At 37.5% G+C, this 17393-nt stretch overlaps 1 protein-coding gene across 4 annotated transcripts in view; it reads right to left on the bottom strand.

Annotated features, from left to right (window-relative positions):
* Nucleotides 1–719: 719 nt before the first annotated feature.
* The window catches only part of MIA2 (MIA SH3 domain ER export factor 2), a 29904-nt gene continuing 13230 nt past the window's right edge, over nucleotides 720–17393 (bottom strand). For 2 of the 4 annotated variants that reach the window (XM_065752912.1, XM_065752903.1), the window contains exons 12-29: nucleotides 17235–17306; nucleotides 16739–16843; nucleotides 14105–14227; nucleotides 13344–13467; nucleotides 12603–12649; nucleotides 12318–12408; nucleotides 10999–11137; nucleotides 9347–9448; nucleotides 8159–8219; nucleotides 7830–7865; nucleotides 7052–7119; nucleotides 6280–6359; nucleotides 5812–5943; nucleotides 3880–4038; nucleotides 3083–3214; nucleotides 2622–2698; nucleotides 2039–2261; nucleotides 720–1335 (exon numbers count right to left, since the gene is read on the bottom strand). In XM_065752912.1, coding sequence (XP_065608984.1) covers nucleotides 1184–1335; nucleotides 2039–2261; nucleotides 2622–2698; nucleotides 3083–3214; nucleotides 3880–4038; nucleotides 5812–5943; nucleotides 6280–6359; nucleotides 7052–7119; nucleotides 7830–7865; nucleotides 8159–8219; nucleotides 9347–9448; nucleotides 10999–11137; nucleotides 12318–12408; nucleotides 12603–12649; nucleotides 13344–13467; nucleotides 14105–14227; nucleotides 16739–16843; nucleotides 17235–17306 — 1923 coding nt within the window. In that variant the 3' untranslated portion in view covers nucleotides 720–1183. The remainder of the gene's footprint in view (nucleotides 1336–2038; nucleotides 2262–2621; nucleotides 2699–3082; nucleotides 3215–3879; nucleotides 4039–5811; nucleotides 5944–6279; nucleotides 6360–7051; nucleotides 7120–7829; nucleotides 7866–8158; nucleotides 8220–9346; nucleotides 9449–10998; nucleotides 11138–12317; nucleotides 12409–12602; nucleotides 12650–13343; nucleotides 13468–14104; nucleotides 14228–16738; nucleotides 16844–17234; nucleotides 17307–17393) is intronic. The other 2 variants (XM_065752930.1, XM_065752923.1) reach the window with 1 other exon arrangement.

Below are 17393 nucleotides of genomic sequence, written 5' to 3' on the forward strand. Positions count from 1 at the left end.
ACAGGGCTCTGTGCCACGGCTGCAGGAAGGCTGCAGTGGCTGCTCAAATGTCTGTCTTAACAGCACATTCTTAACAACTTTTGTTGCTTCCTTTTTGCTAAGTATGTTGGTTAGACTGGCTTCGGTACTTTCCAGGCAAGAAAGGAATTCAATCTTTCTTTGGTCTTTCAATTATCTGTAACATTACATGGCTACAGAAGTCTCCTACCATGCTGCCTGGCTACCTTGGTTATCACCAAGGTATATAAATGCTGTTGGCTCTCCAGCCTTGCACAGTTGAAAGAATGAAGACTGTAAGCTTAGGAAGTACTTTTGTTTTGCAGTGTTGCTTGCCAGTGTTTAATTCTGAACGCCATTAAACTGAATTCATGATGGGACAGTAAAAAAGCAAACCAAAAATACTACCTAGAACTTCAGCTGCTGTTTACTGTGGCCGTGCACCTCCAATAGCAATTGTCTGGAGATGCTGAAGCATCACATACAGCTCTAAGATGGTAATCCCTTCCTTTCATAGCATCTTGCCTTAAATAAAAAACCAAAACAGAACACCAAACAGACCTGCAATAGAACAGTTACCTTAATGCTGGCAGTTTTCAGCAGTGCTAAGAGAGTTGCTCTGCATTTCTTTGCTTTGTGCCACAGTGTTAAGCTGTTGGCAGCTGCCACTCTGCGAAGCTTTTTCAGCTGAAAGATTAATAGAGTATGTGTTAGTTGGGTTCCTCTTCCCTTCCTTGAAACTTCCCTGTTAATGTACCATAGAAGTAGTTATTTCATTTTATCATGTTTACTTTTTATTTATTTGATTTTTTTAACATTCTATTCATAGAGTAAGCATCACTTCCAGCATGCACAGCTTCCCTGTACAGCTAAACGAGGACAAAGCAGCTGCACTTCTAAAATGATTCACATTATTTAATTTTATATACCTCTGAAGAGATCACCCAAATTAAAAATACTTAATTTAAAGTGACAACTGTACAATGGAAATCGCTTATTCACAACATTTGTGGTTGTATTTTGTTCTCTATTTACAAAATACTATCCTGAGAATTTTCTATTAAGCTTCAATTTGAGCAAAGTAGTTTATTTATACCTAAGTAACAGCAGTTACTTAACACAACATAAAGGGAGAATGCCATTAGAAGAGTACAGAATGGTTTGGCGTGGTGCTCAAACAGCTCTGTCAAGTCTCTTGCTGTGGTTCTGGTTGTTCTGTGGCCAATGTGTTTGACTGAGGTGACTCAATTCTGTTTTCAGGAGGTGCAGGTGGAGGCAAGAATTCGGGTCGCTGAGGTGGATAGTGAGGAAAAGATCTCATGGGAAATGGATTTCTCACTGTGAGGCAATGAGAGCAGTCCAGTTAATATCCATGAATCAGCAAACCCACCCGTGCTCATTCTACCCCATGCACCTTACTGCTCACCACATCCTACCTAATTAGAAGTCGCAAGGCAGAACTGTCTTAGATGATGATGTGCTCAAATGAGACAAGTACAGTAGGAAAGGGAAGGACAGTGCACCCACTTTTCTCAATAGTGATCACTACTTAGTGTCTGCTGACTGGCTGCTGCTGCCACCACTACCTTCAAGTTTGGTGTGCAATCCTGGGCTGTCAGACTGTACAGATACTTTGGAAGACAGAGATTTCTTCCTCAGAGCTTAATCAGAGAACAGCAAGAGGCAGAAAGAAGCCCTTCAGTCTGATACCTGCATCCTGTTCCAAAAATGGGAACTACAAGGTGAACAACGTGACAGTTATGTCACAAATGCATAGCTCACTGCTAAAGAATGATGAAGCTCTATGATTGATGCATCCTCAACAACAACTTGCTTTTCCACCTGAGAAAAGGAACCTTCCAGCTGCTGAACACCGTATGCTATTTTCCAAAGGTAATATTAGTAAAAACCCACTAGCACTGTGAGCAGCTGTGAAGAAGTAAATACATACTACCACTTTAACCAGACGGTAAAAGCACAATACTTCAGTGAATCACTCGCATTCATTAGGCTGAAGCAAATGCTAACAGGAGCTACTTACGTGGCAGAGGAGGGCGTGGAAGCCCCAAGTCCCGCACTGGAAAACATTCACGTGGTCCATACATGCCAGCGGGGGGAGGGGGGGGAAAAGGGGGTCGCCTCATGAAGGGCCCTCGGGGATCCATAGGCATCATGGGAGGTCTGACTGGAGGGAAAGGTGGAGGAGCAAACCCCGAGCTGACTGCTTCGCTTTCAGATGCCAGCATCTGATCAGGGAGGGAGTTCTGTAACACAGTGAAAACAGGGAAGACAGCTTAGGGAAAAGGAAAGAAAATCTTCGATCCAGTCAGGTCTGCTTTGACCTTTGACACAAGCCATAAACAGGCTCCAGGTGGCATCATCCTGAGCAAGGCTACTTTGGTGCACTGGCCATCATTTCTCCTTGCAGGTTTCGGTTCATTTTCAGCAGGAATTATGTTAGAAACATCTCAAAATTAACTCAAAAGGACAGCAAATACCGTGATAAAAGTCTACAATTTTATAACTTGGACTGCACAGTGCACTGTGTTACCAAGTATTACAGACACTTCTTTTCTATGTACTTTGTAATATGTTTTAAATCAAGTTTCTGTTCAGCTACTTACGCTAAGATTAGAATGCTCTTTCATCTCATTTCCACTTGGCTCTGTTAGCGGGCTATTTTCTGAAGATGTCTGCCCATCTGTATGCAGAAGTTGAACAAGTTACTCAGTGCTGACCTCCAGCAGCAGTTTTTCTTAAATCAGAAGATACAGGCAAGAAAATTAAATGTACTGATGTTTTTTTGAGATCAGATGACGATGGGTGCATTTTTACAAATGCCTAAGCCTGGTGAAATTACGTGGCTGTAAAAAGTAACGTTCACAAGCTTAACCACCTGCTAGATGGTGGCAGCAACCTTATCCAAACGTCATGCACTGTTTTCTTTAAGTAGGCTACAAACTGCTGAAGAACTACGTGCTCAGAAGAGACTTCGTTCTGATCCCTCCCGTGGCTTCATACAGTCACCCTACACTGAGGTCCTCCAGTTGATTGTACCATAGAAGCCAGGTAAAGCAGTTCCCACCTGTCTTATCAAAGGACTGCATATTGTAAGTCCGCAGCTCTGCTGGTCCAGAAAGTCTTCCAGTACTTGGAGGATTAGGGAAAAATCTTTCTTGCCTTCGAGGAGGAAAAACTGAATCGGCATAAGGCTCGCCTACCATGGGAAAAAAAAACAACAGCAAAATATCACCAATCAGGTCAGTGTTTCACACGATTATACACCAGCAAAAACCTCTGGTTACTTACGCTCTTGCAAATAGTCAAAGTGACTGTTAATCAGGGTGGGAAAACAATCTTAGATTCAGTAGCAACGAAGGCCAATATGAAAATAATTCCCTGCCTATTTCAAACTGCACTAAGAGTGATGTTTCCCTTTACACTTCACAGTGCTCTAACACTTTTCCATTTTACTTGCACTGAATCTAGCTATTATGCAGCTACGAGGAAAACTGAAGCAGTGAGATTCAGAGCAAGGGTGGGTAAGAATACAGTTCTGGACAAGAAAACAGGACTATCTCTGCAGTACCTGTTAGTAGCTGAGATCTGGCAAATGGGAAAGTTCATCCTGAATGAACTCTGAGTTTCATGATCAGGCTGATATGCAGATGATGCAACTGTAATATATAGCTTACAGTCCTAGATGCAACTATAGTAATATCTTGCTGCAACCAACAATTCTTGTATACCTGTTCAGTTTTCTTAATGTACATTTTTTAAATTGTAGTATCTTTGTTTCTTTATTACAAGCAAAACACAGTTAAATATATACACCGCAAGACAGTAATTCCATTCTTGCAGTAGCTCAGCAGATGTCTGTACCTGATGGAGGCAGAATTATCCTGCGTTCTCTGTCCCAAGGAGGAGACAGGGATCCAGTATCTGATGGTGGTCTGTGGGGATCAGTTAATCTATCAGAACTCATGTCTCCTCGTTCATTACTGGCTTCATACATGACAGCAGATCCTGGTCCTCTAGATCCTGATTGAAGAAATCACACAGCTATTTACTCAGGTTTTTAAACCCTCCATCATTAAGTCTGAAAACAATGGAATGTATCATGAAATGCCAACACTTTCAATACGAGAGGAGCAAGGGTCCACAGGAATCTCCAGCTGTTTGCTGATGATGATTTATAAGAAGCCTTTAAAGGTTTGTTTGGAAGGAAAAAATCTTAGTTCAAGAGAAGTGTAATCTACAGTACCTGATTTTTTTAAAATCATTTTTAAGAGTTCCTGTTAATTCAATTAGAAGAAACTACTGCCTTCATGGTAAATGTGAGTTTTAGCACAAAATAACTGTCACTAACAAGACCTCATCAATTTAAAAATGATCACTCAAAGTTAATGTCCTCATTAAAAATATTTATGTATATTATATTCAACTCTATTCTAATTTTATTAAAAGAAAAAAAAAAAAGCCCAGGTCAAAATGTAAGTAAGTGGAAGAGAAACTGTGATAATGAGTGACTTGAGGTTTAAAGTTTTCTTTCAGGTAAGACGTAGTCTGAAGACTGACACAAATACAGGATTCTGGTATCCTCCTCTATTCCAAAATTCAGCCTACAATTCAAAGCCATTTTCTATCTCGCACAGAGTGAGATGAGCACTGTAATTACTCTGCAGTTACATCAACTGCACACATCATTTGTTTCATCTGTACAAGTGATATTAGTGCTCTATTGCAAAATGAACCCCAGTTATGTCTCTGCATTGAGCTACGATTTAAAGATTCATGTGACATCTAAACTTCATTACTTACTGCCTCTATTCAAGTTGTCCAATATGTTATTTTTCTTGTTTGTCACGTAACTATGGTTGAGCATTCCTTAGCATTTTTTCCTCTCACATTCAGATTCACACTGGAATGTGAATCTGCCTTCAGGTGCAACCAGGTATATTATTTATGAAGAATTAAAGTACATAAATAGACAATACTAGCTTTTAAAAACCACTGCTGATTACTGAAATCCTTGCAGATATTTTGACATACTTCCCACTAAGTACAGTTGCCAACAGGTCTCACAGCAGCATTAAGATATGTAGTAGCTTCTTCATTACCTGTAACAGGTGCTGAACTCCATGCTAGAATTCACCTACACCATTTCCATTAAAAGAATAAACATGAAGGAGTCACGTTTCCTTCCCTTATGACCTAAGACACCATGGCCTTCTTTTACTTACTTCTCAACCTCTACATTCTATTCCTTATACAGTCTTCCCGTTCTCTTTTCAGCACTAGGGATAAGACTATCCCCATGTACAGTGACTGCCTCCAACTCAGAAACTAAAGGGAGAGAAGCATTTCACCGAATCAGTAGCTTCCTACAGAATCATTTTTCATGACTCTCAATAAAATGCTTTTGACAATGTAGGTACCTCCATCTTCTTCCTCTGTCTTTAAACAAATGAGATGGAGGTGTCTACTTTTTCTTCAGCAGTCTAACTGACTCGTTTAACTTCAAATCAGAATTTACTTCAGCAGAACTGCATTTGTCCAAGAAATAAGGCCAAGTTCGGCTCTTTTCTCAATTTGTGCTTCTAAAGTGAATCCACTGACAAACCCAAACCAACGAAGTTTTCCATTTGTACATTATACAAATTTAGAAGCACGTTGAAAAACAGGGAGAGTTTGGTTATACCGAATTGGTTGGTTTAATGCTTTTGTCACCAGTAAGAGGAAAAGGTGTGACAGATTTATAGATGAGGAGAGAGAAATCCAGAACAGACAGGTTTTCAAGTTTAAGAATTGTACCTCTTCCTCCTCCTGCACCTGGAAGCATAGGTGAAAGCCTTAAAGGACCCTCCAATAAAGTTGGAGGGGAAAGAAAAGCTCTTGTTTCAGATGAAGGCCGGCCCATTGGTGAGGGTCCATATGGGGAATGCTCTGGAATAGTTAAAACAAAATACTCAAGTTCACAATACTCAGTTTAGCAAACTGTGTTAAGTAATTAACTTCTCAGGTGAAGCTTAAAACTAAATTCAATAAGTGACATGAGAACTGTGTTCCAATTACCATATATTCCCAGTATACTCTCATCAGTGCTGCCAACACTCTCAGTTTGGACATTGCCTAGAGTGACTTACGACTTCTTTTTAACATGACTTAACTTGTACATATGTGTGGCTGAGACAAGCTTCAAACAATTACACGTGTGTGGTCCTGGGAAACAAAACCAGAATCCAGAACAATTCAGGTCTATTTTACAATTCAGTACTGTACCTCTAAATGGTCTAACTGGGACATCAAGAGCATACGGATCTTTTTCTAAAAGGTCAAGTTTAAATTCTGCTTCAGTTAACCTGCAAATAAGAAAGGAAGTACAAAAATTTTATTGGACTGCACTGCTTACTAGTAACATTTCTACTCTAAGTGCTGAACAGACAGATGTATTTCATTCCCTAAAAAAAGACAAAAAATACAAGGGATGTCACAGAACTCTGAACTTAGGATTTCCTCATGTTTCTTTATGCTACTGTATTTACTGTAATAATGTAAGCATATACTGGAATTAAGAAGTTGAATAGTGTGTTAGATATCACAAGTCCCAGCACACCAATGCTCTCATGAGCATGCCAAGATACACTGCAGATGTTTAGCTGTATATCTGGAAGTTCCCTCCCAACACCTGAGTAATTAGGTTAATATGAACTTTTGAGTTAAGCTGCAAGATCATGACTTCTGGTTAATTCATATATATTGGAAAAATAGTATCATCAAAACCTTAGATTTCTAGTGCTACACTCTGCCTCTTTCATGAAGTAATTCAACACCTCACATAGTTTGTATTTTCTTGCACAGTATTGCTAAAGGAGTCCTCAACTATCCCTCTCTCTTTTCTCTTTCAGAGCTAGAATGGAATACCATGCACACTCTGCCCTGTCACAATTACCACTGGTTAACACAGGTCTAGAAAACACTGAATTGCAAAATCCAAAACATACCCACAAATATAAACTGTATTTGTCTAGAATCAAGTCAGGACTGCACTTACTTTTGTCTGTTGTGTGCATTTTCTTTTCTTATATCATTGAGTTGTCTTTCAGCTGCTCGAGCTGTGAGCTTTCAAGAGGGACAAAAATCAGATGCTTAGATATTTGTTTTTTAATTAAATCCTTCATAAACATGACAGCTCCTAGATCAGAGACATTTTTCTATCTGAAGCGTGTAGATTTATTTTCATTGTATATTTCTCATGTATAAAGCACATGAAGCAGCCTCAGGTGCATCACCAAATGATGCTAGCAGTTCTACCAGCTGAAGTTTTGGAAACAAGATCCTTAGAACTGTAGGAATGGAATTCTTAAGCGATAGCTGCTTTGAAGCATCTACAGAATACACACCAGATATACAGTCTCCAATTTGTTATACAAAAATTTTGTATTACAATAATATAAGATTATGTACATTGAGATATTTTAAGATTTTCTGCTCAGAAGGTAAAAATGGAATTTGTAGCACCATTTTTAGGAGGCTGTCAATGGAACACACTGTTCTCACAAGACATGATGTCTTCTATTAGTAGATAAAGAGTGGAGTACATCCAGGAAAAATACTAAAATGGCACTGAAGCAAGGCCAAATTGCTTCTGTTATTACCAGAATATCGCACACTTATTAAACGACAGCATGTTCTTTAAGCAGATTTAGTGCTATAGCAAATAACACTGCAGTACTGCACTGAACTGAGCTCATAAAGCAAGCTATTCAAATCACTGAAAAGAGAGACAGTAGTTGACACAGAATTAAGAAAATTTAGTGTTTTGAACTTACCCAATTATCATGAGCTTTCTTCTCATGGGAAGTAATCTGTGAAAAAAACATTTGTTAGCTTGCACTGAAGTAGAAAAGTTAATATCTAGTAAAGGCTCTCATTCATAACTTTAATGTGCGTAAACTATGACAAAAACTGAAGTTCCTTTTTCATAAAGTTACACGGTGATCTCTGCTAAGAAACGAGTCAAACAAATCAGGTGGCATAAGAGAGGTTAAAATAGAACAAAACAAAAGCCAGATAAAGTACCACAGCGTAAGCAGAGTGGTGTTTCAGTCACAGCCTCCATCCCACGCGGCACAGAGGCCGAGGAGCACAGAGCACACACCTGATTCTGGTAAGAGCGGACGGTTCGTTCCAGCTCTTCTTCCAGATCTTTTGCTCGCTGTCTGTAACAAAAATAGTATTTATGGCACTGTAAGAAAATGTTGAGGAAAAATAGTTTCAAATATAAAAAACACAGTCCTAGTACTTAAGATTTGGTATCTAGAAGAAAGCATTGTTACTCAGGCTTAGGATTAACATCGCTAACATCATTTCTGTGTATCCTGCAGTCCTATAGTACAAACAGGATGCTAAAAAAACCAACAAAGCCAAAACCATTAACATTCCTCCCAACTCTTCAGTGGTCTGTGATACGTTTCCAATACAAAGGATATCCCTCTACATAACGCCCTAACGACCAGCTTTACCCAAAGCAGCAAGTGTTGCGTGGCTGGAACCTTACACCATTTCAGGCTACCACTCTGTTCTTAGGGATAATTACTTGCACCAAGGTTATTTCCAGAGCACAGAAAGCATGAAGCTGCCTTGTTGCCAGCTGTCCTGTGCACAGCCTCTGCAGGTGGGCCAAAGACCCATGGTGAGGATGCTCAAGAGTGAATTCTGTATTCCTGTAAGAATACTGAAGGATGCCAACAGTTATCTTCAATGTTCCAAAGAAAAAAAATAATGTAATTAACTCTGCAGAAAGCACTGCTGATCAGTATTGTTTACTTTGAATCAGTGCTCCCTTAAGCATTGAATGTACACAGGAACTTTACGTTACAGATCAAAGAATTACACTATAGTTTGAGAAACTGCAGAACAGCAGGTGTAACACAAAACAGAGAAGCCCAGTTAAAAAATTACAGAAAATATTCCTGCATTGGAATATTTGAGAAAAGAATTTCTAAACAGTAATACTGTTTTAAAAGTTAGACATGCAGAAATAGAATACTAAAACTACACAATGAATATGTTCCGAATGATGGGAAAAGTGAACGTTACATTCATTTCACAGTATTCTCTCTTTAACTTCAGATTTTGATGCCTGTTCAGCTGACATTTCATTATGAATAACATTCCAGTGGAAAAGCTCTCAGTGGTCTTCTGTTCTCCATTATGTATTTAATGCTGCACACAAGCAAGCACACACACACACTCAAAAACACAACAGTCTGGAAGAAAATACATTGACTTCTGGCATTCTCTATTGCCTTTTGTTCAGTTTTGAACGAGTAAAATTTGTAATTACCTGTAGCTGTTTAGTTCTTCAGCAGCATGAGTGATTTTCTCATCTACTTTAGAAAGCTTTTCTTCTTTTTGAAGGCGTTCTCTCTCTTCTACTGTCAGTTTTCTTCAAGAAAATGTACAAACTAAGGTTAATTCTGTTTTTAAGTCAACAATTCCATAGTCAGAGTATCGAGAAAAAATCTCTAATTACTTGGCTGAAACGTATAATGCTTATCTAGATAAAGGATTTTACAGACAACAAATTAAGTGGCAGAAACAGGACTAGATTTTATTCATATTAATTTATTCAGTTCATTAGTTTTGTTTCATGAGGCATTATCACAATTTTTAAAAGCGTTTTGAAAGACAATTTAAGCTCCCAAATGCTAAACTTCTCATTTTGCAAAATATTTTCTCTCTAGGGAGTAAGTATTTCTATTTAAAACAAATTAAAAAGTACGCAACACCCTCCCCCCCCTCCCCCCAAAAAAAACAAAAAAAACCAAACACAACCAAAAAAACCCCAACTACACAGACCTGCAGTATCTTTCAGTGTTATTTCAGCAGCTATTTAGAAGACACCCTGTTAGTACTAATGGCCTCAAACAGCATTCAATTCATTTTAGCTATTCTTGTCTTTGACAAGCAGAATAGGTTTATGACCTCCAGCACTGTATCTTTAATTGTTAATTGATAATTGTTAATAGGTTTCTTTCTTTTCCCCCCATCTCTTTTAAAATCAAATGTTATTACTGCAGTGGATTTTAGGGTTTTGCTACACCTACAAGGATGCCAATTACTCACGTGTTACATATGAACTGCAGAGCAGTTTAGCGTTGAAAGAAACACTTAAAACAGGTCCTGCATGCTGCTCAGTACACAATGAAGATTTGCGTTGCTTCTCTCGCTGCCTTCAGAATTATGTTTGCTCCCTGAACAAGTGATGTTTGGCTAGCAGAACTGTAAATTCCCACCCTATAATGATTCTCCCCTGCCCCCACAGACACACACACTTCTGAAGGCTTTACATGTTCCATCCCATCTCTACCAGCTGGATTTCCAATCCTTTCCGTATTTTATTTCAGTCAGTAAGTCACAAATCCTACCACCACTCTTCCTGGGAGGCAGATGGTACAGCCTTTGTATTGACTCTTTGTTGGTAAGGAAAGCCTAACTCTCAGAGATAAATGCTTACTGATAACAGCTAGCTTGTCTATGTTTCAACTCCTAGCTTAGTTTTACACTTAGCACCAGTCTTCCACAGACATTACTAGCTCCCCATTACTATATTAAACGTAACTCTGTGGAGTAGTCTTCAGCCGGGGCTAAAGAAGTTACTGATTGCATTTCTCTAAGATAGATGACTTAGATCATATCTTCATTTGAAAGTCAAGCTTTCTGACTTCAGCTAACTCACTTCATAGATTAAAAGATGAGTTACTTCCTGTGATCCTTTTTTCTGTACTTAATTGTGGAAAAGTCCTAACATAATATACTACTACTTCTGCGGAGACAACGTAAAACTACTTTGACCACAAATGTACAGAAAGGTGTAACATAACAGCATTTCCTTACATTGGAGTACTTCATAAAATAGTATTCAAATTTTCAATCATTTTCAGCCCCCCAGAGCAGTGTGTGAATGTCAAGCAGTAAGAATTTAGTATGAGTCACCTGTGTAGTTTCATTTCATTTTCTTGATAAAGCTCAGTCATAACTTTAAGTTTCTGCTGAAGCTTCTGAACTTCACTTTCCAAATGTTCATTTTCAGACTGTAAGGAAACCTGTTCACTTTGGAGGTTTTCTATACGCTCTGTCAAATTTAGAGATGATTATACTTGGAATTAGACACAGTTGACAAAAAAAATAAGATCTTTGAAATATTTTTGGACTGTAAAAAGCCTGTAAAAACTTCTGATACTCTGTTAACAAAGCATGCAATAACATGTAATAATACATCTCAGTAAATTATACAAACTGAGGAACAGTATTGGCCCTTTGATGGGAAGCCAGTCATTATATTCTCTGCCTGCCACAAAGCACATCTCTGAGTGAATGAAACTCCAAATGGTAGAGCTTCTCTAGACAATGCAGTTTTGTAACTTGCAATGTAGATTTTCAGTTACTGCTTTCATTATCGTAATTACTTTAGCAAAAGAGTAAAATCTCTGTCGTCATATATTCTTGTAGATTACCCACACCAAGTGTTGCTAAGATGCCCAAAGGGATCATTCTGGCTTGAATTTGTAAGATTTGTCTACCTACTTTATCCAGACTAATATCAGTCACGTCTCTATTTACTATTCCTAAGCCTGAAGAAAGAGCTTAAAGTAAGTTTAAGTACCTTTATGAGACAGAGTAAAAATCCATTTGAAAAACGCATCAGCCTAAGAAGTCAGTGTAAATGACCACTGAGCACTGAAAAATTACAGTTTTACAGAGCATATCATCATTCAAAGCCCAGAGTGTGACAGCTATCCTGCTTGCTTTCATCAATAAAAGCAATAGCTAGTTACAGAATTTTCAGACTGCATTGGCAATATTTTCATAAAATTTAATGTCGTATGACCTATACAACAAAGGAAAAAGTATGGATACTTAAAACTTCAATGCTCTAAGTTCAGTACTTCAGATTTTAATAAGGATTCCACTTACCCACAACTAAACTATCAATTCTAATAGATGTTTTAGTCTAAAATCTTAAAACCTACATTGTTTCACATCCAATACTTAGGTAAAGATATTTTGTATTGACTAACATGGCTTATCCCAGATATTTTAAGATTCTTTAACTTCCATACTCCAAAAGAGTACAATAGAATTTAGAAATGGTGCTTTAGCACATATTAGTAAACTTTGGTTCCTTCACCAACAAAATAAAATATTTAAAATAGCTAAGCAACTCAAACAGCCATTTTAAACATCAAGTAGATTTTCTGATACAAAGTTAATTCAGTTATTAGTGGAAACAATAGGTACGGTCATTTCATTACCTGTAAGTTCTCCCTTAGCTTTACTTTCATCAGACAGTTTTGAATACATTTGATCTCTTTCTGCTTCCATGGTCTTTAAACAAGCATTTAACTACGATCAAAATGAAAAAACCAATAGCTTAAAATTATTAGAAACTGCATGCAAAAATATTTCAACAGAACTGCACAGCTTTGTGATACCACTAGGTATCTATTTACAATTAAACTTAACGTTAAAGGAAATCACTTGCACTGTATTTAGATTCCTCCCCCCCTTCTACCCACAGATTTCTTAGAGTCACGTACCTTTGCAGCATAGATCAGTTTCTTTATGGTTCGTTTTTGCTGATCATCTGATTGACAGAACAGAATGCGTCACACATAAAGCACAGAAAGGTTTGTGACACAGCTTACTACTCTGGTATCAGTTTATTTTTATTAAAAAAATGCCACAACAGGCAAAGCATATTTTAAAACAGAAAACAGGCGTTTCTCCCTCCCTATGAGGCTCAGAATGCACTGCCAGCACGGGTGAAACAGAATCCACACGTGAATCAGGAAGAGGTAGGGCTCTTCTGTGCTGCTTTTTTGAGGAGATCCACATCTTCATCCCCTGTGCTGTCACACTGTTGGCAACAACAGCTGCATCATGACAAGGAAGTAGAAATGAAGCTCTAGGGACCTGAAGCACTACTGCTTGGAGGAATTTTAGGAAGAAATTACAGAAAGTTCCCACCTATACACGTCTGAAAATCACTGCCTAATACTAAGATAAGCTAAATCACTCTGTAAGAGACCAGGCACCAAGTCTTCTCATTTCTCTGTAACAACTAATACACTTGTATCTACACACAACCATTACTTTATTGTAACACAAACTACCATTACTCCAGAAGTTTCTAAGCATCAGATAACTTGTCTGACATGAATAACATTGAGTGAGTTTTGGAAATCCAACTTTTAAGAAGTTAATCTTTCTGCTTTCATGGAAGTTTGTTGGTTCGCTTTTTTTAAAAAATATCTATTGAAATATTTTGAGTATCATACCTAAATGTTCTCCGTTTTCTGTTTCACCCTTTATGTCAGTGTCCCAGTGGTTATCTTCAGCATCATCATCATCTCTGATTGCTGAACTCCAGTCTTTCATCTTCAACAAGTACTGTGTCAGTGACTGAGAAAAACCCCACACAAAACAAGAACAGTAAAATAAATACAAACAACAATATCATGGTTACCATTTCCAATTAATTTTCCATTTTTTTAAAACTTTATATAGTTCCCCTAGTAAATTAAGTAAGCTTTCTGTATAGGACTCTAAATGTTGAGCATTATACTCTTCCCATTAAAACAAACACCACACATTAACAGCAAAGGCTGTTCACACACACAAATAAATAGGCTTTTTGCAGGGCTTGTGTGTACAAATAAGGCCCTAAGCCCCGTGCTACAAATTATATATATATATAATTATATATACATATAAAAATTATAAATTATATTTCTATCAAAATTATATATATATATATATATATATACACACACATATATATACACACCTAGCTATAAGAATCAAAAGCGTTTCTCCTTTTTAAATCCTGCTGACTTTCAAGGCTGTCATACTGCTCTACTGTGCTGCTAAGCAACTTTATTTGCTTAGCAGAAAAGGAGACACTAAAGGATGGACACAGAAAACAAAACTCCCCAAACAGCTTAATGAATATTAAGACTGGGACAATATGTTCGATTTTCTTGAAACTTAATGGTTAGCATCAGCTTAATTAAATTCAATGCTAGCTGTCATAATTTACCTTGACTTGACTCTCTTTATCTTTCAGCACTTCTTCTATATCTGCTTTAGATGATTCAAACATCTTAGTTTGTTCATTTAGTTCACTAAATCGTTCATTCCATCCTTCAGCTTCCTGCAAAAGCTAAGAAGGGAAATGCTAGGTTAGAGTGATTATCTCTTAGAACCAAGAATAAGGATGAACATCAGTTGGGGTGTTACACGTACTACCTTTTCAAAAGCAGAATGTTAACTTCTCATCTAGCAACGTGAATTAAACAGAGACTACAAGACAGTTGAATTCTCAAGATTCAAAAATAAATTCTCTACTATTTCCCCACTGCTTTTGCTACAATAGCTTGGCTACTAGCACACAACTGCATCTTTCACGCAATAAAAGCCACTTATGAATTTGTAGCATCCTGCAAACTGGGTGTTACCAACAAAGCACTCTTTTTGTTAATACAGAAGACACACACACACAACTGTGTTTATCATTAAACATCATCCCTGAAAGGGGAACTAAACTTTGAGTCCTTCTGCATAAAGCCAAAGAGAAAATAAACTGATCTGGCTTTATGTACCTGTAAGAATAATGGTGAAGAAAAAAAAGCAACATTTTGCAGTGAACTAAAGCAGCATATATTCCATATGTAGTGTTCCTGGAGAAAAACACAAAGGCCACTCGATCCACAGAACAACATTCAAAACAAAAAAATAGGAATTTGGAGTTCATTAGCAGTGCCTTTGTTCAAACTAAAAGGCCCAGTCCTCTCTCTGACACATCATAAATCTGAGAGAGCACATCTGTTACAGTGTTTAAACTAGGATGTGCCAGAAGATGATGACCCATTAGTGCAAACAGAGGAAAAAAGTACTCTAATTTCTGTGAACAAATAACATCTTTGTTACTTATGCTCATAAGTGAAATTCCATCTTAAAAAAAAAAAAAGAACAAAAAATAAAGGCATATAGATCTTCTAGTACAGTGAACTAGTTCACATGCTTACAACAACCTTATGAAAGAAAACACAAACAAACAAAGCAGATACTTAGTCTTCTTCTCTTACTGGATTCAATAAACTATTTCCAGGTTCTTTATCCACTAAAAACCACAGCAAAATGCAACATACACAGATGTTCTGAAATTACTAAAAACTGTGGCATGGCTCAGTTAAAGACAAACTGCAGTATCGCATTCAAAATAACATGGTTAACAAATGACTATGCCCAGGTTATTTTATCCGGAAGGAATTAAAAATATATATCTATTTAAGAGCCTGACAAATGGATTACATCCTACGGGCTGTTTTTCTGAATTTCTCCTGGGTTTGCCTGACATAAATTTACTGTCTATAAAACAGAATAATTCTCAGCACTCGCTTTAAGTTGTATTTTTAAGAGGAAGAAAGAAAAAGAGCGCTCTCTTCCTCAAAAAGAAAGAAATAGAAAATCTGTCTGAAACCAAGAAGCTACTAACAGAAAACCCCACTGAAACTTTTAATTGGGTACAGCTGTGCAAAATGTCACAGAAATGTGCTGCTGCACTGGAAATAAAACACTGAGATGGGACACTGTCCTCACAGAAAGTTACATAAAGCTCTGATGAAAAAGGACACCTGAAAGAAAATAATTCTCACACAACTTTATCTTGCAGCAATCAGACCAGCATCTGCTGTTTGCTCACAGCGTCCAGCACAACTCTCCTCACCCCTTCCCCCCATTTTTTATTGTTGTAGTCAAACATATAAACCTGCTAAAAGTAAGAAAAACTTAAATTTTGCTGATAATAGAGCTGTGCATATCCGGAATGTTGCTTTAAAAAAAACATACTATTTCCAGTAACTTCCCTCACAAACGAGCAAGTTTGATATCAAAGGTGCTTTAAAAAAATTAACAGGCCTGTACATCTAGCTCTGCAAGGTACCTGCCAGGATTCATTTCAGACAAGGAGATGAGTCAGGCAGGAAAGCAAGCACATATCCAAAAAAAGGAAATACTTCATGTAGCGTTCAGAAGTATGAAATTCTTGTTAGAAATCACAGTTTCACTGTACAATTAGGCACTGCACCGAATGACGACTGCATATGCAGTAACATATAACACTTTAGAGTAACCACCATTCTTTGAGATCTGGCTATAACAAGGAAGAAAATAAACAGCTAAACCTGGAAAGCAACAGTCCTTTCTGTATTTCCACATTACTGATCTGACTCACACAAATTCATCCATTGCAGCACCACATTAAGTTCCCTACCTGCCTTTTGCACAGCCTGCCATTTCCTCATGTGTTTGGATTTCTTTGTCAAATAAAAGCATTTGTTCTCTGCTACTGAAAAGAATCCAAGCTGCAGACTTGTTTATACCTGTTTTCCTCAGCAAAAATCCTATTAGTGTCACATTAGTACATGCCCTCTTCCTCTCTGATCTGTATACATTTCTTCTATTTTTTGTTGTTTCTTTTTTAATAATATGCAACTACTTCAGACAAAATGTTTCAGTCATTTTAAAGGCATGCCCTCTCTTCCTAATTCCATTTACTAGAACATTAACAAGGTACTAACAGACCCGTGGAGGAGGAGTGCCTTGGAAAAGTCACATTTCTGTAGCACTGTACAAAAGCAGTTTCTGAGGAATTTAACTCGTAGGAACCTACTTGTTTCTCACTCTCCTGAAGCTGACAGTTTTCATCCATTGCATCTTGAAGAGATGTCTTGAGTCTCTCTGTATTGATCTGATACACTTTGAGGGTGGACTTGGCCTACGTTTAAAGGAAAGAAGTGTGTTGTTTCACCAGTATATGTGAAGATGTAACAAGCAGAGCCACCACAAACTCATTCTTAATTTCTCTAAGTACGTTATATTTGTATTCTCATATTTTCCCCACTATTTCAAGAGCCTTTGCAACAGTGCATACCACTGTAGAGTAAGAGGGCAGAGAAAAGATGAGGGAACTGTATTTCCCAGTTAAGTGACAATCACTATATGAAAGTTTATTAAATCAAGACACACTGAAATACTAAAGCCTTTGCAAGTCTTCTCACTTACATACTGTATTACTTCTGCCTCTTACTCATCAAAATTGTAAAGAAGTAACTACACTAAGAGAAATTACAAAGATCTGAAAACAGGAATTACAAAAGAAGACATACCTCAGCAACTTGTGACTGGATAGATTTTGCTTCTTTCTCTAAAGACTCCAATTTCTCCTCAATTGCAGCCACCTGAAAATAATTATATTTCATACAGCTTCTTCAACAGATTTGACTGGAAAAATCTAAACAATTACTAAAGTTATATTAACCTTCAAA

The sequence above is a fragment of the Cyrtonyx montezumae genome, unplaced genomic scaffold (genome assembly GCF_038088225.1).
Source record: "Cyrtonyx montezumae isolate F1298 unplaced genomic scaffold, pur_monq_1.0 scaffold_10, whole genome shotgun sequence".
NCBI lineage: Eukaryota > Metazoa > Chordata > Aves > Galliformes > Odontophoridae > Cyrtonyx > Cyrtonyx montezumae.